This window comes from Molothrus aeneus, chromosome 4 (assembly GCF_037042795.1).
Source record: "Molothrus aeneus isolate 106 chromosome 4, BPBGC_Maene_1.0, whole genome shotgun sequence".
Taxonomy (NCBI): Eukaryota; Metazoa; Chordata; class Aves; order Passeriformes; family Icteridae; genus Molothrus; species Molothrus aeneus.
In genome coordinates, this window is record NC_089649.1 from 50,931,554 (window position 1) to 50,953,647 (window position 22,094).

General features: G+C 37.4%; 2 protein-coding genes across 5 annotated transcripts in view; both read right to left on the bottom strand.

The window, feature by feature from the left end:
• Nucleotides 1-14,018, bottom strand: part of WDR19 (WD repeat domain 19) — a 39,759-nt gene extending 25,741 nt beyond the window's left edge. Inside the window, exons 1-15 of the mRNA XM_066548498.1 lie at nt 13,954-14,018; nt 12,370-12,461; nt 12,220-12,285; nt 10,612-10,737; nt 8,740-8,855; nt 8,034-8,149; nt 7,624-7,704; nt 7,148-7,260; nt 5,720-5,893; nt 4,443-4,513; nt 3,108-3,280; nt 2,895-3,009; nt 2,054-2,160; nt 1,516-1,638; nt 108-257 (exon numbers count right to left, since the gene is read on the bottom strand). Coding sequence (XP_066404595.1) covers nt 108-257; nt 1,516-1,638; nt 2,054-2,160; nt 2,895-3,009; nt 3,108-3,280; nt 4,443-4,513; nt 5,720-5,893; nt 7,148-7,260; nt 7,624-7,704; nt 8,034-8,149; nt 8,740-8,855; nt 10,612-10,737; nt 12,220-12,285; nt 12,370-12,461; nt 13,954-13,959 — 1,629 coding nt within the window. The 5' untranslated portion in view covers nt 13,960-14,018. The remainder of the gene's footprint in view (nt 1-107; nt 258-1,515; nt 1,639-2,053; nt 2,161-2,894; nt 3,010-3,107; nt 3,281-4,442; nt 4,514-5,719; nt 5,894-7,147; nt 7,261-7,623; nt 7,705-8,033; nt 8,150-8,739; nt 8,856-10,611; nt 10,738-12,219; nt 12,286-12,369; nt 12,462-13,953) is intronic.
• Nucleotides 14,019-14,428: 410 nt separating this feature from the next.
• Nucleotides 14,429-22,094, bottom strand: part of KLHL5 (kelch like family member 5) — a 50,058-nt gene continuing 42,392 nt past the window's right edge. For all 4 annotated transcript variants that reach the window (XM_066548505.1, XM_066548504.1, XM_066548503.1 and 1 more), the window contains 3 exons: nt 20,470-20,682; nt 18,025-18,196; nt 14,429-15,940 (listed from right to left, as the gene is read on the bottom strand). In XM_066548505.1, coding sequence (XP_066404602.1) covers nt 15,884-15,940; nt 18,025-18,196; nt 20,470-20,682 — 442 coding nt within the window. In that variant the 3' untranslated portion in view covers nt 14,429-15,883. The remainder of the gene's footprint in view (nt 15,941-18,024; nt 18,197-20,469; nt 20,683-22,094) is intronic.

The window sequence follows — 22,094 nt, forward strand, 5'->3', positions numbered from 1 at the left end:
CCATACCTGCTGGAGTGCCAAAATCTTCTTCATTTTCCAACAAAAACACTATATAGTTGAAGAGCCTGCTTGTACATATATTGTATTGGTATCCCACACTAACTTACTGGACAATAGACAAAGCCATCGCTTTTGTCATCTATGAAAGCCATTCTGGTTCCATTGGGATCTGGAAAAACCTTTCTCACACTGACAGGATGGCGATATTCATTCACAAATTGCCAGTCTTCAATGAAGAAATAACGAATAACTCCAGTCTAATGAGAAATAACAGAAAATGGTAATAATTACATCAGTAAGTGGCAAGCAGGTAATTAATTTGGCTGTAGTGTCTTACATCTTAGAGTACTGAATATTCAAAGAAAGTACTTCCAAGTGGGTTTTTTTTGCTTCATTCTCACACCCTGTTTTGAGTAAGACAGGAAAAACTTTTGGGGAACAAAGAAAGGATTCGGGAGCTTTGAGGGGTTTTCTGTTGGTTTTGATATTTATCTCCCTCAGCTTTGTGGAGACATCTGTGCAGTTCTTGAAACAAATGAAATGTCTGTCTTGTTGCTGAGAGAAGCCTAACTTTCAGAAAAAGCTGTAAAATTTGCTTCCATGGAAGAACCACACATTCTTAAGAAGAGAAGCACCCAAGTCAGGGAATAAAAGCAATCAAACTGATTTGTGATTAAAGATATATTCTAAAAAATGTGGCTTTTGACATCAATGGTAGAATTTGCACACATCAAATTGCTCGGTTGCAAATTCAGTACTTCAAATTTACCAGTACCAGTTTAGGTACTGAGGAGGTGGGAAAGACCTCATCTGCTACAAAATCACTCAAGTTATTAAATCAGTTATTAAACCAGGTCAATACATCAATCGATATCAAAAAGAGCATGATCCTACAATGCCAAACGTGTCCTGTATGGCCAGTGCCAGAAAATATTAAAAGGACAAAAAACTACCCTCATACATAAAAAACTCCAGAAAAATCAATAAGCATGTCCACATCCTTTTTCAGTGCCCTCCTTAATTCCTATCCTTGTTGAAACATTCAAAAAATTGTCTTTTGACAAAGGCTTCAGTAGCAAATGAAGGCTTTCATTTATGCTAAGACATTTGTATACATCAGTACCTTTTTGTCCACATTTTTCACATCACCACCTAAATCAACAAATTTGCAAGGGAAGTGCTATGTTTTTACTTACATCTGGAAACCATTTTGATTGCTAACCCTCTCACTAATGCAATAGAATTAAGTTCTGCTATTAAAAGCAATGTCTTGCAACAAACACTAGTAAAAGCAAAACTCAACCTTCCTGCCAATGCATGTCATATAAATGCAACAGTAAAGGAAGCTGGATGCAATTTTGACTCTATTTGCTCAAAGTTCTTGTACAGAAAATAATCCACTCTAAAAGTTCACAGATGCACTTTCTGTTTTGCTAAAAGCATAAGCAGTAATCAAAAAATTCAAACATAAATATACTCCATCTAAAAAGATCTTTTGAAGTAAGTAATACTCACATCTGTACCATATATGAGGAAGTCACTAGTTAGAGCATGGCACAAAATTCGGTATTTATCATCATCTGCTGGGAAAAGTCGAGTTTCTCGTTCTTCCTGAGCACCCAAACCCTCACTTTCTATCTAAATATAAAGAACAGAATGAACTGAAAATCTCCACTGTTAACAATAGGGTATCATAGTGTTGCTTTTATCAAACTGTAAGAAAAAGAGATGAAAAAAAACTTGCATGTGCATCCCTTAAGAATCTAGCATCTGCTTCTGTCACATTACCAGAGACCTTTAAAATAAAACTCGTTAAACAGCTGACAAGAAAACGTTTTTCTTCACCTGTTCTAGTCTAGGTTGTATTTCTAAGTCTACAGAAACTCAGCTCTATATTTTACTTAGCCAACAAAACTATTCTGCAGAATTTCTAATTTTTACCTCCATTAACTGAATATCATTCCATTTTATGTGATTTTTAATATTACATTAACTTGCTCAGCTTATCAACTCATTAGGTAACATTGGCAATCCAAATTGCCAGAGCTCTTACCATATGCAGCTGGACTTTACCCTCAAAGAGAGCAGCAGCATAATCAGAATTAAGGCGCATACTTGCTACTGTCCCCAGGTACTCCACATCTTTAAGCTTTTTTACATCTAAAGGATTCAAACAGAAAAGATAAGGTAAAAATATTTTGATTTTGTACAGGTCTTCACGTAACTAAACTTGCAGTCGAGTAAGGAGATGTGAAAATCTAACAACTAAGCAGAGAGGGGACAAGCCACACATAAAGAGACTTTCTTCTTAGCAGTCAGAGAACTGGTTAGAAACTACAAGAGAAACTCTTTTCCTATGCAACTTTGACTAGTATTGTTACACTTTTATTTAATTTACTGTCACTGAAAAAAAGGGGCATACTTAGAAAAACATGGAAGTTGGAAATCCACCATCTAAAATTTGGATATAGCATAACCAAGTTTTCCTTACCATACAAACAACATGAAGATCTGCTGAACTGAAAATTTAAACTCTCTGATCATAGTTCCTAGGTACTTTGCCAAACTTAGTACTTTAAGACACAGATAAATAATATCTCAAAAGCCTGAAGTCCTTAACTGATGAACAAGATGACGTGAAAAAAACAAGTAAGCAACATTTCATCACCAATACCTCACATCTCAAATGAGAAGTTTTATTTCTATTATTTACAATGTCTTGCCATAACTACTTCAGCCTGCGAAAATTATTATCCCATCCTAGCAGGACCACTGGCAATTCAAGTTTTTATTGTACAATGTGGAATGTCCAGAACTGCTAAACACCATACTAAATTAATAAAATAAAATATAGGGTGCTGCATTAGTTTTAAGAGAACTAAATTTATGCTTACTATTCTCTCCAAGTGCATAAAACCAAGCCCGATTGTTCATTCCTACAGCCAAATGATAAACACCAATAGCGACAAAACTGGGCTCTACTTCAACAGAGACTGTGACTGGTAGCTCCTGTAAGAAAACAAAACAAAATAATACAAATTTCATCCACTTTTAATACTTACTTTAATTGTATCTACCTGAGGTTTAAAAGGAAGAGGTTATCATACGCTTTCCACATGATTTGCTATGGTGACTTCAAGCAGAGAAGTGAGGTATGCAATCCGTGTACTGCAAGTATCTCCAAGGATTGGAAGCTTTGTCAAGAAAACATGGAGGGATCCTCTTCGTGTAGATACTGCCAACAGCTGTCCATCGTCTGTCCAAGCCATCTGATCTACACCTAAAATATTCACAAGTTTTTGTAGAAAAAATACAGTTCTTTCTTTAATTACTGTAACCAACAAGCAATTATTTTGCTCTAAACTGTGAAAATTGTAGGAATTAATATCTAGAATATATGTACTAAAGCTAACCAATTAATATAATTCCAAGATCAATTAGAATCACTCAACTCAAACACATAATTAACTAATCCAGTGTTTTCCTGAGAGTGAAGACTTGACAGAATCACAGAATGATTTGAGCTGAAAGGGACCTTAAAGGCCATCTAGGTGCAACCCACCTTCACTAGACCAGATTACAGATCTGTTACAAAACTGATTAACACCCTTCCTCTTCAACACTGAAAAGAGCACATTCAGTTCAGGCAGCACATTCAAAGTGATCCATAATACTGGAAGCAGCTGAGCAGAGTTCAATCTTATTCTCCTTACTTACAAATCAGTAAGTACTAAACACAGAACTGCTATTTGTTCCTCAGTGTCTGAAAATGCCATTAGAAAAAACATAATCCAACTGGCTAATACCAATATTCCAAGGGAGACAGAGAAGTGTTGTGCTGAAAATATCCTAAATTTCTTAAAAAGAAAAAAAAAATTAAAATGCAGTTTTTTAGAAATAAACTGGAGGCAAATAAAATGCTGGAGGCAACTATCTACTTGACAATAACTGAAGCATTTACAAACACTACATGAGGAGATAAGGGTGGAAACTCACTACTCAAGAAAATGGTTTTGTAACACTGTTCTGGAAGCCACAGGCACAAGTCCTGTACATCAGGACAAGAACAGATCAAATATCAATGTTAGAACAAGACATGCTGAAAAGCACAAAAAAAACCATGCAAAGAAGCAGAAACTTGTTAAGTGTATTATTGTAATAATCTGAATACATTGTAATACAGATTCAAAACTGCACAACACAAATTGATCAAATGTTTTGAGAGCTGTACTTCTCTATACTTTGAATAGGTAAAATATGCTCCCATTTTGCTACAGGTCACCTAATAAATACAAGTTGGGAAAGCAGGAGTTTTTGAAAAATTCTATATTTACACAGTTTTTCCAACAGCAGTACTTTTACTCTAAGAACAGAGACACTGTTAAAATTCCAGTTTACTTAATTTGTAAAATTTTCTATCCCCATGGAGAAAGTTAACATACCTTTGTTTTCATCATCCAAGTTTATTATGGCATACATTTCTCTCATATCAGTCAGATCATGGATTTTGATGCTAAAACAAAAATGAAGAGTCAGTCATTCCCACCAATCCAAATCTCAGTAATCATTAACTGGAAGAAACCTAGTCCAATCTAGACAGCCTAAGTGAGCAAAAAGTAGAACACGAATGCAAAATGTCTTCAATTTCCTAAAAACAACACATTATTATCCATCACTGTAAATAGTGTATCACTGCATCACAGAACAAAAATATTTGCTCAGAGAACTAAAATTTGAGGAAAAGGCACAAATCCAATTTGAAAGAATTGAAGGTTAGGGAACATAGATTGTTATTCCCTTTTGATCTGTTATAGCATTTTAGTTTTAAAAGACATTACTGATGGACGCACAGGGCTTGAAACATAGATGCAAAAAATACTTTCAATCCTCCTGCATATAAAAGGGACAGAGTGAGAGTTTACTTATGCTATCACATCACTCAATGCAAGTTAAACCACTGAAAGAAATAACCCTTATTGTACCATAGCTCAAGTGCTTGAAGTTTCACCATGTTTTGCTCACAGTTAAACCACTCTTGATGTACAAGTGTCATAAATCAGTGGTTGGTCCTACACAGAGCTGAGAACAGAGAGAACCATTTGACTCCTACTATGACACAAGTCCTCTTTTGCTGAAGAATTCAAATACCACAGAATCAGGGATTAGCAGATGAGGAACTAAAGGAGCTGTTCTATCATGTGCACAAAACATTTTGGAAAAACTCCAGTGTATTTAATTCCAGTTATTTATTTCCTTAATTGCTCACACTTTTCAACTTTTGTCTAGACTGCAGGTAAGACCAAACACTGGAGAGGAGGATATCAGGTATCAACATACTCAGTGCAGATTTAAATTAATTTTTCTCCTGTTGTTAAGCAGATGTTTATGTTCAATCAATAAATCTCAGTAAAGAAGTTTGGACTATCTTGTTGCCAAACAACGTAACAGAAAAAAAATTTATCAAAAGGAAAAATACATACTTAAGTTTATTTCTTTTTTTGTTTGCAATTAATGATATTAATTACAGTTGCAGAGATTCTTGTCAACAATAGCTTCTCCTAGCTCTAGGCAGAGCAGCAGTTCCATACAGCCATTAATCTTACCTTTTCTAAGTTCACTTCTCAGGGAGCCTTGAAGGCTTAGGAAGCAGAGTGTGAATGCCCATTAGCTCCAGTCCTGAGAGATGAATTCTATTCTTTATATATAAACTACCACTTACCAATTGTCCCCACATGATGCAGCTTTGTTTAATGACTGTGATATAGCAATGCTGCTTAGATTATCCTTATGATTATGAGCTTGAAAGACTTCTTGTCCTATTTCACGAATGTGTGTAGAAATGACTACAAAACACCCTTGTGAGAAACCAATCATAATATAGCCATCACCATACCTGTTACAAAAAAAGCAACATTTTAGAAAAGAGATCTATTAATGCAATATGCAAAAAGCATTTTCTTTCAGACTGCTGGGGTACAGTCAATGCCTCCCAGTAACAGAAAAGAATAAACAAATTATGGGAATTTATATATATCGTGTTGAACCATATAATATAAAATAGGTTAAGGGAAAGCTATCAAAGGTCCCTAAAGGACAGAATCATGCCTGTGCCCAGATGCCTTTTAAGTCATCTTTACTGTCTCCTGTTTGTTATAATGCCACTTTATTTTCAGCAAGCTGTACACCTGGCAGGGATGCCAGGATAAAGATTTCTGGTATCCTCATTGAAATAAACATACAAGAAGATGGCAACTTTCATTTCAAGGTTCTGGCCTATGTGGTCCCATCAAAGCCATGTTAAAACGATAATGCCAGTCACTGTGCCCTTAAGGGCAATGCAAACACAGTGGAAGTACCAAAGCAACAAATTTGTGAATATTCTGTTTACTTTTCATAGTATCAAGCAGAAATGATGAGGTTAAGGCACAAATAGTTACAGCATGTAAAGATTAATTCAAACAATATCTCATTAGCTCAACTGCAAGAAAAATCACTGCAAGGGAAGCAGCCCAGGTACACCTTGTTACACATGGTCATAAACTAAGAAGCATATAGCTTCAGAATTTTTAGAGTTGTAGTATAAAGGGATGTCAATTCCATGTTGACTGAACAGCCATTAAAAGACAAGCTGTAATGATTCAAAGATACAGAAATAGTACAGCTACTTTTTTGGTACAGATCTGAAACTTCTAGCTTCGGCTTTCTTCATAGAAACATTACCAATGGTATTGCAGAATAAGAAGGCTACAAGAACTTTGCATAGCTTTGCAAACCAACAAACTAGCTGAAGGAACAACTCTACCCCTAGCTCTTCCACCAGTTACTCATCCAAATAGAAAACAACCCATAAACCTGTGAGTTTAATCATCTGTCACAACAGCAACATACCTTTGTTTAAAGCTGGGCATACCAACAGTGATTCTGTTGGAAGATACTGTTTTACAGCTATTGAATCATTGAGTAGAACAGTTAGAAAATGTAGACTACCTTGTGTTCAGAAAAGAATTACTGAAAAGTCTACAATGCAGCCAACAAAAATCCAGTCTGAGCATGGGATAGATGATTTTGTTTCCAGCATTTATCAGAACTACTTGGAAAATCTCAACTTCTTAATACTAGAATAATTAATTAAGAAAGTTTTGCTCACCATTTGTAGCTTACAATACTGCCATAAGGCTGCTGAAATTTCAGATCAATTGGGTTGTCAGGATCATTCAAATTAAAAAGGAAGAGAGTCTTCTTGCCAACCACTACACTGACCTGCCAATGAATGAAAAGAAAAATTAACATGACAAGAATGGCATAACTTTAAGGCCCTATATTTTCACTAAAAGATGAGATCTAGGAATTTGAATAATCCTTAAGAAACCCATGGATCTGAATTCTGAATCTTCATCAACAGCAGAAGAGATTTTCAGGACATTCCCTGAAATGTAAGCCAGTGGTTCGCAAATCTAAATGCAAGCTCAGCAGTATACACTCAAATCTTTACAATCTCAAATTCAAGACTTTCCCCTACAGAAGTCAGCTCCATTTCCTCAGAAAAAAAGGCAGCAAGTCACATGGAGTTATCCTGTTAGATTATTCTCACTTGAGCTACAGTATTTTGTAGTGACTTCTTACTGTGCTTTCCCTGGTTGATACTCTGTCATCAGTCTTCATAACTGAGAACTGCATGTCACTGGGATCTGAGCTGATTGAAGTCTGCAAGAAAGAAGTGCAGATTGAGAAATCAACAGTTAACGTAGCCCATGCTGATGATAAATAATGGCATTACTCCTGCCACGTATAATTTTGCATAAGGACAGACAGGGAAAGTTACTACTGCATTTAATACCAAAATCAAGAAAATCATTGGGAGAAGACATGACCTCAGTTTGGGTCTTAATGACATGTTAGCATAAAATACACTGAAAAAAGAAAAAGCTCCTGGACCTTGAAAGCCCTGGGATTCAAAAGGCACAAGCTCCCATAGGTCTCAGCTTTCTTGGAAACCAGTACATCTCAAAATCAATGTTCACTATAGATACTACCTGTCTTATAGTATCCCCCTCCTGATTGCTTATAGTAATCATTCTATCTTCACCTCCTAAAGCAAGAAGGTTTTCAATACTCCAACAGCCACAAGTAATCCTTCTGGTGTGTTTACCTGAAAAAGAAAAAAACCTATACAACATAAATCAAACACAACAACAAGAACAAAAAAATCTGTGATGGAATATACACCCTTCAGCCAGTCACTCAAACACAGATTGTCAGAATGTGAAACAACCTGTCAGAGCAAGAGCCTTTTTTTAAAAAATCTGCTCTCAGATGAAAATCTTTTGACTTTATATGAAACAGCACAGCCCTTGTTCTTACATTTATTTGCATCACATTTCTGGGGAATGTGTTACATCCATAACCTTTATGCCCAGAGGTACTCTAAGCAGGTAAGAAAGAGTAACTTAGCAAACGAACAATCACACAATTCCTTGGCAAGAAAGGTAACACAAGTCCCCCAGGAGGCAGTAAGGCAGTGTTAGGTATTTGTGTATATATACATATATATATATATGTATATATAAAACTTAGTATTCTCTCAAAATACTCTCCTGAGTACACCAAAGTAGAAGGTGCAAGTTGAGTATGACCACACTTTTTACCTGCATGTTTATATAGAGAACTGGAAAGGAAACTATGTGTATTAGCAAAATTCCACTTTCACACGTGCCAGAGCAGTTTCAAAGCAGTCCATACCAAGGACAGAAATCTTGCGAGAAGTCTGACGGTTATATATGAGTAAGTTTCCCTTTGTCGTTCCAACAGCAAGTAAAGCTCCTACTCGAGACCACAACAAGAAAGACATTGCATCCCTAAAACAAAGAAAAAATTTACTTTGTATAGTAGAGATTCCTTTCATGTGTTCACATATTAAAACATTTTGCAAAACAAATTTTGCATTTGTCTTTAATTTCTATGAGCCATACAGACCAAGGAGAACTTTCAAATTAAGTAAATGTTCTTGACCAATATCAGAATTATCTAAGTATGCAGAAGATAGTAAAAGTAATAAAAAATTGTATGAGGTAATGTAGCATGACCTGTACTTGAAAATGGGTCTGCAAACATCAAGAGTCTTAGATGGAATCACTGGTTATTTTCCAGTCGCTTTTTGTTTTTTTTTTTTTGTTTGTTCTTCAATATCCCAACGCATGTAGCCAACTCAAAAGTGAGTAGGTCTGGTTCTAGTCAATGTAATAAAGAAGTTAGAAAGATCAATTTTAACTTGAAGTTTCAGATAGAGCAAGGCCTATTTCGGTGTACAATTAAGGCTACGCAGATAGTATATATCATGTTAAAAAACCAAGAGCCTCTTAAGCAAAAAAACTATAAACCAGAATTTTCTAATTAGTGCAGTCCCTCCCAACTTTTTAAGTTTCACTCTAGGAATGCAATAGAAATTTGAAATATTGACATGTGAAATGACCTCCAATATATTTGGTTTGCATATAAGGGTGCTTTTCTAATTTCAAAAAGGGAAGGATATCAGAAAAGCCTCATTATCACACTGTTTATGTCTTGGTGCTTATTCTGCTTAAGCAATAACACTGTGACAAAAAAAAGGATCCTGGACTTACATAGATATATATTGTTCTAGCAAGACTGCCTCCAGTAAGCAATTTACCTCCAGTATTAGAGAGAAAGATCATGAAGGAACTGCAATTAACTGCAGACTCCATTCTGTGAAGTACCTTCTATGTTCCTTTTTGCTTGCATACTGGCAGGTTACTCTTCTCCCCATAGTATTTGCTCACACATGAAAATGGTACAATATGGTCTGTTCATTCCCTCAATATAATATATGTATAACATACATCTTAACCAACACAGGAAAGAGTTGTTTCCACTCTCTCTCCTACAAGAAGAATGTTTATGTAGAATGCAAGAGTTTAGTGGAATAGACTCAAAGAAGCCACAAGTTTAATTGTTAAACCAAGCTTATCTATTAACCCAATGCTTGATGGTTATGCAGACCCTAGAAGAGTCTAAAGTCTGTGGCCAAATTCAGAAAGGTAAGGCTTAGAACCTTAGATATCTCCTTTCATCTTAAACTACTCTGTGAATAGCATTTTAGCCCCCTTATTAATCTAAGGGGAAAAAAAAATTCTTAGTACCACTGATATCACTTCCGTTACTTTTATGCTCCCTTTACCTGGTGTGAAAGACTTAGGAGAAAGAGTAGCAAGTGCAGATACATGAAAAATTCACCCATCCTTGTTGCTACCGCAGAAACATTGAAGAGAAGTGCTCTAGAGACAATTGCACTGCTGACACTCAAAAAATAAACAAACACCCTGTAACCCCCAAAATCCCCATCCATAACAAACACCTAAAAACCAGCAAATTATATATTTTATACAAAAAATATAATTTTTATTAAAATTTATAATAAAATACATATTTTTATTTATATTAAAATAATTCAGCAATGAGCTGTAGCATATTAGTTTAATTACTATATATATTATGAGGACTCCAATAAAAAGATGTTCTTGAAATATAGCCTCCACATCAACAAGTCACAATGGTAAAACTCTTTAAATACCCATGTTAAAAAAAATTTCTTACCTCATGCCACTGTCTACTTGGCTTGTTTTGTTTGTGATTGCATCCCACAGAAATATGGTGCTAGATTTGTCTGTGATTATTGCTAAAGTATCTCCATCCTTATCCCAGTCCATAGCAATGCAGTTACTGAAGAAAAAAAAAAATCACTAGGAATGTTAAAATGTGTTTGTAAGTGTACAGAAACAGCCAGAACTATGCAACTGAGTCCCTATTTTCCCTTCTCCTCCCCTGCAAACCCAGATTGGAGATTTATCTGTAAACTATTTCTACAGCAACCCCACTCTTATTCAAATCTCATTGATGACAGGGGCTGAGAGGAAGGTCATAAAAACCACTGCTACCTATGTTCTAGTACCTGAAATACAGTCACCTTGATTTTCAAGAGACACTGAAAGTCCTTTGTAAGGCTGTGGTTTGTTAGAGGCCATTCAGATTTGGGATTACTTTTCTGATAATACATCTCTGATTCCACACAGCTCTCCTCATTTTGGACAATTTTCTGGAGAGAATGTGCATTTATCACACATTGTGCAAAACACTGCACAGAAAGAGCTGGGCCATGGATATTACCAAGCAAAAGAGACTGACACAGCCAGACCATATTATAAATGACACCTAACCCGAGCAGCAAGGTGTGATGGTCAGTGAAAAACATGTGAGTCTGGTAAAGACTGTGAGAATTGCATCTCCTGGTTCGGTGCAAGGTGGCAATTACCACAAACTACAAAGACTGGATTTCTAGACTTCTTGGGGAACTGAGTGATTCTGCCTCATATTAACCAATGACACAGGGCTATGTAAGTGATGATTTGGAAATTAAAGTTATACTCTTGACTAGAGGTTTCAGCCTTAAAGACCATGGGAGTTTTGCCTTGACTAAGGGGTCTATCTTAATTGGAATTCATCAGGTAGTTAAAAATAAAATTAAAAATTGCCATGATTATTAAGAACAGTAAAGTGCTAAGAAGAGATGAACAGTACACAAATGAAACTAACATGAGGTATTAATGTGCCCAATAAAATTGTATTTATTGAGCAAACCAACATGATGACCCAATGTCACACCATTTTTCCCTAAGGAGGTTTCCCCTGGTCCATATCCAGCCTGCTCCTATGGTCTCACTACCTTTTAAGAAGTTCAATATATCCTCCTAAAGTACATAAGTTTTTAGATTTAATCTGAAAAAATCCACATTGTAAACTTCCATACCACTCTCTGATGTGAACCAGAGTGTGATAATCTGGGAAAAAAGTATCATCTTGACCTAAAGCAACAATGCCAATGTGTAGTTATGCCATTGATGTAAAGAGAAGCACTAAACCAAAAAAGTACCTTTCCTCAGCAAAACCATGATAACAAATTGTTAGAAAATCAACAATAGCAAGAATGCAAGGATATATTTCACACAACCTCATTATGAGCCTTCTTAATGTGATAGGTCTTTTTTTTTTTACATTTTAATTACATAATTTGTCTTCTCTGCCAGGTTCACCAGAGATAGTATATCATCCTACAAATTTCTCCCATTGTCTAAGCACCTCACCAGAAGAGAAGCATTTTTAAAGAAAACAACAATGAAAATAATTTAAACCTATCTTAGTACCTACCCTGGCAGGTTGATTTCATTTCTCTTCTGACCATGACGATCAAAAATTTTCACAGAACGATCACCTCTAAAAAAGATTAATATATAGAATAATTCCCTTTCTTTATCAGCAATTTTGATGGACAAATGCAATGAATAGTTGCAGTCTTACCCTATTACAGCAAGAAAATTTCCTAAAGTTTTCTGCCAAGCAAACTGCACAGGAGAACCAGACCAAGCTTTTTCATACAGACTGAATACTTGCTGGAGGAAAAAAAGAAAAAAAAAAGTAGGAAATGATACATCTTAAAATCATCATATATAAGAATACTACAGCTGCCTAGCATGTTAGTAACTGAGTACTGTGGAGGTAACCCCCCCTCCACCAAAAATACAGCTTCTGTGTGATTCCAATGCACTGAAGTAGCAAAATCCCAGATAAACGTTCTTTCAATTTGAGTGGAAAAAATTGAAGTTTCTGCTGCTGGGTGTTCACATAGAGAACTGCAGCTCTATTAATAATAAACTATTATTTTTGCCTCTTAGTTACAATAAAAAAAAATTGCATGAGACTCTCCCCTTCTAGTTCAAAGACCACATCGTTAATAGTTCTCTAAATTTAATGGAAAAGTCTGGCACCAGAAAGCATCTTTAGTTTGTAAACACAAACTAGAGAAGGCTCAACATTCACTCTTTTAAGGACAGGTAATCTTTTTGTTACTCTGAATTGCTGGGTCTTAAAAGCTAAGATCTCAAACTAACACACTATAGAAAGAGATTCTGACTTCCAAAGGAGAACATTTCTGAACGTCCTTTTCCTTTCACACCACCCACAGATATTTTTCTGTAACCTGGGCGTAAGATAAAGGCCACAAAGTTTGTTTCGCAGCTGGCTATCCTGACTTACATCCCTACGTGTCATAAGATAAGCACCAACACCTGCTGTCCACCAAATGCTTGTGAGGTTTGCTCGTCTGCCACAGGTTCTTATCCCTTCTTTTGGGTCAATATAACTGAGGCATTCTTCACACTGAATCTGCATTCTGCTCACAAAACCAGCAAAAACACAACCACCACATGCCACACTCATAAACGACATCTGACAATGATGTTTAATTTTGAAAAAAATAATTTAAGGAGGAGGGCCGCCAAGATGATTTGAGGGATGAAGCACTTCTCCATCTATGAGGAAAGGCTGAGAGACCTGGGATTGCTCAGCCTGGAGAAGCGAAGGCTTTGGTGTGACGTAACTGTGGGCTTTCAGTACCTGAGGAAACATACATGATAGGGAGGGACTGTTATAAAGGCATGCAACCACAGAACAAGAGAGAATGGCTTCAAACTGGAGAGTAGGTTTGGATTAGTTACTAAGAGTTTGCTGCGACGGTGGAAAGGCACTGGTACAGGTTTCCCGCAGAAGTTGTGGACACCTCATCCGTGGAAGCGTACAAGGCCAGGCTGGATGGAGCCCTGAGCAACCTGGGCTAGTGGAAGATTGGAAGATGTGCCTGCCCATCGCAGAGGCGTTGCAACTGGATGCCCTTTAAGCTCCCTTCCACCCGAAGTCTCTCCACACGAAAGTAAACAAACGCGGGAGTGCCGGCAAGCACACCAGGCCCCCCTGCCGCTGGCTGGCGGCCCTTCCCGCCGCGCCTCCCTCCCCGGCCCAGGCCGCAAGCGCCACCGCCCGCTCGCTCCGCGGGCCGGGCCCCGCGCCCCTCGCCCGGCCCCGGCGCCCCGCTGCCCCCGGACCCACCTTCATCGCGGCCACCAGAGCGGGCTGACTGCACCGGCACCGCGCATGCGCCGCCCGCCCGCGGCGCCGCCGTCACCGCGGAGACGGAGCGGGCCGGGGGCGGGCAGAGAGCGGCCCCGGGCCCGGCCCCGGCGGGAGGAGCTCTGCATGAGGCCGCGGCACCCAGAACGGGGGCGGGCAGAGAGCGGCCCCGGGCCCGGCCCCGGCGGGAGGAGCTCTGCGTGAGGCCGCGGCACCCAGAACGGGGGCGGGCAGAGAGCGGCCCCGGGCCCGGCCCCGGCGGGAGGAGCTCTGCGTGAGGCCGCGGCACCCAGAACGGGGGCGGGCAGAGAGCGGCCCCGGGCCCGGCCCCGGCGGGAGGAGCTCTGCGTGAGGCCGCGGCCCCCGGTTCTCAGAGGAAATGCAGGGTTTTAGAGCGCGGTCACGCAGAACGGGCTTCTAAACAGGGAATAAAGGCACACAACTCGCCAGCAAAGCCTCTTGAGATCAGCTGTATTCCAACTGCAAAGCTTCATCACAAAGTGTCACCGATTTCTTTTAAAACAATAAATAGTTCGCCGAGAGCGTTAAAACACACGTTTAAAATTAGAAATGTACAAAGGACTTCGGGTATCGGGCACTTCAAACTTTTTTTTTAAAAAAAAAACAAAACCAAAACATTCAATGAGTTCACATCTTCCCGTTTTTCACGGGCGGTGCTGTTCGGAGAACATAAGGGACAAGGCACATAAAAGCAAATACAAAAAGGCTTCTCCCGAGAACATTTAGATCGTTCAAAGCAATTCGGTGTAACAGCAGAGGGCTCGAGAAAGGCAAATTATGAAGTATCTTAAAAAATTAGGTAACTGTTAAATAAGGTAACTAATTTAATACAGCCCTGCGAGGAACACTTCACTGTCCTGTAAGATGCTGAACATGCTTAAATGGTGGCAGCTGAGCATCTGGCAGGATTGGGCCCTTTACATTTTTAAATAATCTTACAGGAAAGACAGACAATTTCTTCATCTTATAAAAGTATACTTCTCATAGTAGTGCAAAGCCTCATTTAAAAATGTAATTAGTCTAATGTAATGGAATGCTTCAAAAATTCCAAAGTGCAAATATTAAACTTAAATTGGTTAATTGTTAATCACACTTTAGAATTCTTCCAATAATGCATACAAACAGCAAAGTAAATACAAGAACCAAAGCAGAGCAAAAGGTATGATCTTCTGCATCTTGCATAACAACTCTGAAAACCCAAAAAGTACACTGGATGTCAAAAATACCTGTCAGAAATTATTAAATAGCAGGTTTCTATTAGCATAAGACAATATTTAAAATAAGGCTTTGGTTAAATAAAAAGTTTGCTAAACTAGGAATGATGCTAAAAAGTGCAAAAGATTTACCAAATACACAACTTCATTTCCAAGGCAGACATGACACCTGCCATTTACAATAGTTTGCATTGGTATGCTAGCCTGCCTTGTAGTTACTCAGATACCTATTTGCATTTATTACAGGCAAATTAAATCTACAGGGTCCAATCCTATAACTTGTTTCATCCAGAGATAGACCCAATTATATCAAAGTATATCCATTTATAGCATCATTGCTCTGCATTTAGGGAAATCAAGGCCCCAGAACCATAACATTATTATAGTGAGTTCACTCATTTTCTTAGCACTTCCTAAACAGAAGTCCTCTACTGCCAATTGGCAGGTTGCAGGTGACTTTCTTACAAGAAGAATTCTTGTAACATATGCATAACAAAAGTTTTTAAAAAGTGCTTAATATTGGTCCATAAGAACATCATGTCAACTTCAGACCAAACACTTTGCTGTGGTAGATATCCTGCACCTGGTGCTGATTGATGCACTTGCAGTTTGCTTGAGGAAAAAGTAATCCTCTGAGTCTACACAGGAGAATGTCATCTTCCCAGAGAAAATAATTAGAGTTTTACAGTCACAACACATGCTCCAGCTCTTCCTAAGCACAGTGGTGCAACCTGTAAACAAACAAACAATCTGTGAGATGAGTGCAATCAGTTTTAAGTAATTTCCCCCCTAATTATATGGCTGCAGCAGAATGAGAATATCACCCCTGCTGTGTTAACATGACTTACAAATCGGTCCAAAATTGGATACAAACACAAAGCAAAGGTAAAGATATTTTATATAACAGAGTGAAGCACTCTGAAAACAATAGCAAGCCTAAGGACATCAAGCAATTCTTATTGATAATTTCAATTATTCAGTATTACAGGAAAAAGAAACCTTTGTTATAGTACAAACTGGATACCTGAGCTAGACAATCAGACAATTGAGTAAAGGCGGTAAAAGAATGCATTTCTCAGAAACAGAAAATGCCTAAAATTATAGGGGCAACCTCTCCTTTTTACTTGATTATTTGATAAAATCCTGTTAAGAGTTCTTGAAATCAGAACAAATTTACCAGTCTTTATTCTTTAATTGCAAACAGAATTTACTTCTGGCAAGACTCTTTTCTGCTGAGATTCTGCTGGACTTGAATGGAGGGCAGTAGTTTCTAACACTCCCCTTTGCTTCCCCTTTTAAATTTAATAGTATTGCAATATATGTGAATAGCACACCAAGTGGTACAGAGACTATCCTGAAGACAAAAAAGCTGTTTATGCCATTTCCCCTATTTCTTTCTTTCCCAGGAACAACAGACTTTTATAGAGCTGTCTGTGGCTCTGACAACCTTCACCTGAGAAAATTCCACTGCCTTCTCCTGAGTTGTGTGAAGATGAAGAAGTGGCAGACTGCTAACATAACAAGAGAAGGAAGGTACACAAATATTTCCTAATCCCTCTATATTTCCTAATATTCCTATTTCCTAATATTTCCTAATCCCAAAAGTTTGAAACTATCCTATATACTGGGATTGTGGCATTCAGTGAGACATAGAGGGTCAAGGCTAAGGATACAGAGGTACATACAGATGATCACCACCTAGACATGTGAGATTCATTTAGATGCAATGATGAGAAGCACAGTCTCTCTCCTCCGGTGAGAAGCACCTTCTGTTCTCTGATACACTTTTTTTTTCTTTAGCAGGACTAACAATGCCATGGATTATCATTACCAGTACCAGTGAATGCCCCAAGTTCTGATGATCCTCCTTGATGACTTGTGTTTTAAGAGCTTGAAGCAGTATGAAATGGAGGGAAATGGACAGCTGAGTTTTTTTTGTGTTCCAGGAATTTTTATAAACAGCAGTTTAGTTCTGTTTTTGAGTTAAGAACTTGGGGCTATTACCAGAACAACATATCCAGGTAGCTCAGAACTCAGCCTAAATACTGGTGTCTGATGCTACTACAGATGAGCTTGGACATTCATCCTGGTCTGCAACTGGACTCCAGGAGGGCCTTGGTGTCCCACAGAGTCTGTGCTGTATCTGCCAACCTTTGGTGGATGTAGATGCTTTAGGGTATCTCAAATGGCATTAGATACCAAAGGACAGTCAGCTCAGGATGTCCTTGTGTGTGCTTTTCCCACAGAGACACATTCCTGGAGCTATATAAAAGTAACCAAGCTCTGAACTGACAGTAATAGTTTCTGAGCATGAACTGTAGAATTATTTTTATTTTAAAGCTGCAAAAAGAAAAATGGGTAAAGGCCTTCTGGAACCTGCATACACTGTACATAGCATTCACTTCAGGAAGGGATTATTTATGAATAAATGACCAAAACCTTGATGAAATAAATGTTGAGAGACACATTAGAGCTAAAACGAATCTGCATTTATCATTTATCAGGAAGTCATGTAAACAGAATCCTTTATGACAGTTTGGGGAATGTGGCAATACATTTCTTTAAAAGTAGCTGAAATTGTCAAAGAGAATAGCTATACTCTTGCAAAAGAACAGAGGGCAGTTTATTGGAAATTAACAACTGTCTGTTCAAGAGAAGTCATCTCAAGATGGTACACCAAGGAAAAAAAGAGATTCACAACAGACTGTTAAGAAACTGCTTCTTAGAGAAGGAATATTTGAATTCTCCTTGCAAAAGGAGGCACATTTGAAATAACAATATTAATAGTAGTGTATGGTCTGATCAGAAACTATACCTGTGTCCATTCATTTGTCTGGGGATCATAAGACTCCACAGTATTAAGATATGTTTGCCCATCATATCCTCCAACAGCATACAACTTGTCACCAAGAAGACACACCCCTACTGCATCTCTGCTAATGCTCATAGAGGCTACAGCAGTCCACATGTCTGTTTTGGGATCATACCTAAAAGAGAATTTGTGTTATGCACTAAAACTGTTACCAAAATTCAACAACAACAAAATGTACTGGAATTGATGCTGTCAAGGTAGTAGAAAACAGAACAGCACAGATCTGTTCAAAGGACTTTCTCAATTCCCCTCCCTTTGAAACTGTTTCTTTAGTCATCTGGTAACACAAGCCACTACTAGCCAGATATCTACTTCTTGCTGCTTTCCAAATAGTCATACAGCCATATACAGCTGCTCTTACTACATTTTGTATGCCTAAACATGCCATGCCACAAACAAGTCTGCTGCTACACCACAGTAGAGCAAGTGCTTGCTTTAAGTATGTCAAAGCACAGGCTGGTAAAATTTGGTTTGGCACTAAGATTACCATTACTAAGATTACCAATTTCAAAAATATGACCCCCAAAAGTGGTTTGAAAAAATCATATGGGAAATACAAAACCCTTTAGACAATTTACAACACTTTTGAAATCAGTACAGGAAACAGCAGATGGCTTAATGAAAAAATTGTGTGGTTCTAGAACATTATCAACATTCTTTACAAGTCAAATTGAGAACTACATAGGAGACTCCATGCTATGCTTATGGCAAGGAATATATTTTAATCTGACTAAAAGGGACAATCTTTTTTAAGACTGCAGATGCTTACAGCAGAACTAATGTAATTACAGAGCTCTGAAGGGCTCTAAAAACTGTACGAAGAAAATAATTATTTGGCTAACATCATACTTACTAAAAAGAAGTTGAAAGATGGAAGTCTTAATTTATTTGCATGAAGAGCATAGATACAAAGAGCTCTAACAATTTTATTTGCTGTCCTCTAGTCAAAGTATTACACAAATACATGCAAGCATAACTGTAACACTTGAAGCACACATGCAAACAGAAAAGGGTGATTAGTAAGTTAAATGTAAAAATTATTTTTCCAATTATTTTATAATTTATAAGCAATTGTATTTATCTGGGAATAGCAACTTCTGTTGCAAAATATAATTTAGAAGTTTAGTGTGGTCATAAAAGCCTGATTTTTTAAATTAATATTTCTTAATTCTTTAATTTTTTAAAGGAACTAGTTCCATGAATTTGATGGTCTTCAATTTCAACTCACTTAAAGAACAAGGACAAAATGCATTACAAGATGATTCCAATTTATTGAAGTAATGAGTTCTGTAACTTTGTTTCAGAAAATACTGATGTAGAAAAATACACAGACTTACTTCTCTTTGGTCTCTGATTATCTGTATAGCCCTAAAAATCTGGTATTTGTTGAGAAGTAGCTTCCTATCTGCAAACCTTTCTGGGGTCTTTTCAGTGCAACTTCCACATGTTAAGGGCTATGGGCCACCCTGTATTTTCAGTTCTACTAGGACTCTCAAAGTTTGAAAACTACAGCTCTCTTGTGGTGGATTTTTGTAGTGTGTTTTTTTTTTTTTTGCTGCTGTTGTTTTGGTTTGTGGGGGTTTTTTTGTTTGTTTTGGGTTTTTTAGGGGTTAACGGTAGAATATATATCCTGGCATGAATAAATTTAGTAAAAGAAGAATATGGGCAATGAGGACTTACTCTAAGTGTTGGGAAGTAATAGAAAAGAAGAAAAGTTTTACAGCTGGTGGTGGGGGAGCAGGGAGAAAATTAAAGCATAGTTCAGAAATACCTAAAATGCCAGTGAAGATTTAATACAGTGAATTATGAAGTATTTACTACCTTCTAAAATTATTTTATGGATCACATGTGCTACTGCAATTTGTGATACAGTCATTCATGAATCACTTTACAGAAAGATATACCAACCTAGGAATGACTGAATTACATGCCAATTTCCCAGTGTCATTAGAGAGTACAAGAAAGAATTTGATATATAAAGATCCACCAAACCTTACTGTTAACTCCTTTGAAAGTTATTATATGAATAGATTCATACTTCTTGTGTGAAAGAAGAGCTGCTCCATTTTTAAAAGCAATCAACTCCACATGGTTTCAGTTATCAAACATAATTAATTCAATGAGATTATTAAAATAATCTAGATGAAATGCATTAAGAAGAATTTAAATATTTTATTTAAATATTTTTCTTTAAATATTCTGTCCTGGTAACATTTTGAATCATAGTATGCCTACACGGCATATTTTTATATGCAAGTTTCCTCTGTTCATGCTAAAAATAACACACCTATTCTATTGGGTTCCTACTTACAGCTCTTCCCATAAATCACCTGACAGACTAGCACAGTCAGAGTCCCATGGCAGGATATGCCTCCAGCAGGACATTACCTTTCCACACAGTCTGACAGCCTGGATGTTAAGTTGGATGCTGGAGCATCGTGGCCACCTATGGCATACAAGAACCCGTTCCAGGTGGTTACACCTACACCACCTCTTCTTTTTGACATCTGAGCACAGAGAGTCCATTTGTTTGTATGAGGATCAAAACATTCTACTGACTTAAGACAAGAACTTCCATCTCGACCACCAACTGCATAAAGCCTACAAAGTAAAACAAAAAAAAAAGAAGAAAATAAATGTTGTCCGAATAAGACAATTTCTAGTGAAACATGAAGGATTTCAAGTTTGTTAAAAAGGGAAGTTTAGAAGGGGACTTTCAACTTTCAGTAGACTGCTCTGTTGTGAAAACTCAGGCAAGATTTTGCTCCAGTCTTTTCCTATTGTAATGATCAATGCATAACAACAATAATTTACAGAAAATGGAATATCTTACACAGCATTTATATTCCAACCTATGCCTATAACTAACAATTTCAAAACTGCATATGTGATTTGCAGGGTCAGAAAGACAAATTCAGTAGTGGATCTGTGCATGCACCATCTCTACCTTGCCTCATCTTAGGCATTCAAGTGCTTTTCTGGACCAGGGTTTTAGTTCATGACTGACAGCACCACCTTAAATCCCTCACACCCACAAGGTAGCCCAATCTGCTTAGTCCTAAGAAAAAGGTTTCTAGCATTTGGTATGGAGGATTTAAATTATTTGCAAGGGCTGACTGAAATGAATGAAAAAAAAAATTGGTTTAGGAGGACACAATCACAGATGAACCTTTAAAACTAATCAAATAATCAAACTTCACTAAGAGCTTATGAACAGAATTTATGAGCACTCTAGGCATAGCAGCAGACATGCCCAGCACTATTATTTGTAAAAGCAGGAACACAGAAGCTATTCTAAAAAGGAAGCAATGCATCAGAAGTAAAATCCAGTGAGAAATCACTTCAAATGATTTCAGAGCCTAAGAATGGCTAGATAATCAAACAAACATTAGATACTGTAGATAATGATAGTGTGAATTTACAATGGTTACCATGAAGCACTATTTAAGATATCCTCAGTTTGGGTAATACTAGTGTTTGGATTTTAAAAATATTCAGACCAAGGAACTTAAATACAAACATCTTATAAATATGGTTGATCTAGTCCTTCTCAGTAACAATTTTAATAAGCTTTAAAAAAAAATAATCCATGGAAGTTTCTTTCTTCAGTAGTACAGCTTGTTTAAGGTAAGGAATATATTGAGGGTTTCTGCAAAACTCTGTTGTAGTTCCATAAAGTTCATTACTAAAATCAATCCTTTATGCAACATAACATTTATGAAGCTCCCAACTTTACCTTCCCTCAAAGCATGGAGAGAGTTTTGATCATTTATGCAGTGATTTCACATTCTGGACATGGAGAAAGCCATATTAACTTCTCTATATGGAGGTTTTTCAGTTTCAATCACTGAAACTTAACCAAGTTACAAACAGACATTACAGGAAAGTGCAGAAGTTACTGCTCCTGCATCTGAAATGCTGCACGTGTTTTAAAAAGGTCAGCTGTAGTGATCTTTTGGTGTTGCCTCCATTAAGAGTCTAGGCAATGTTCTATAGCAATAGGGAAATGTGAG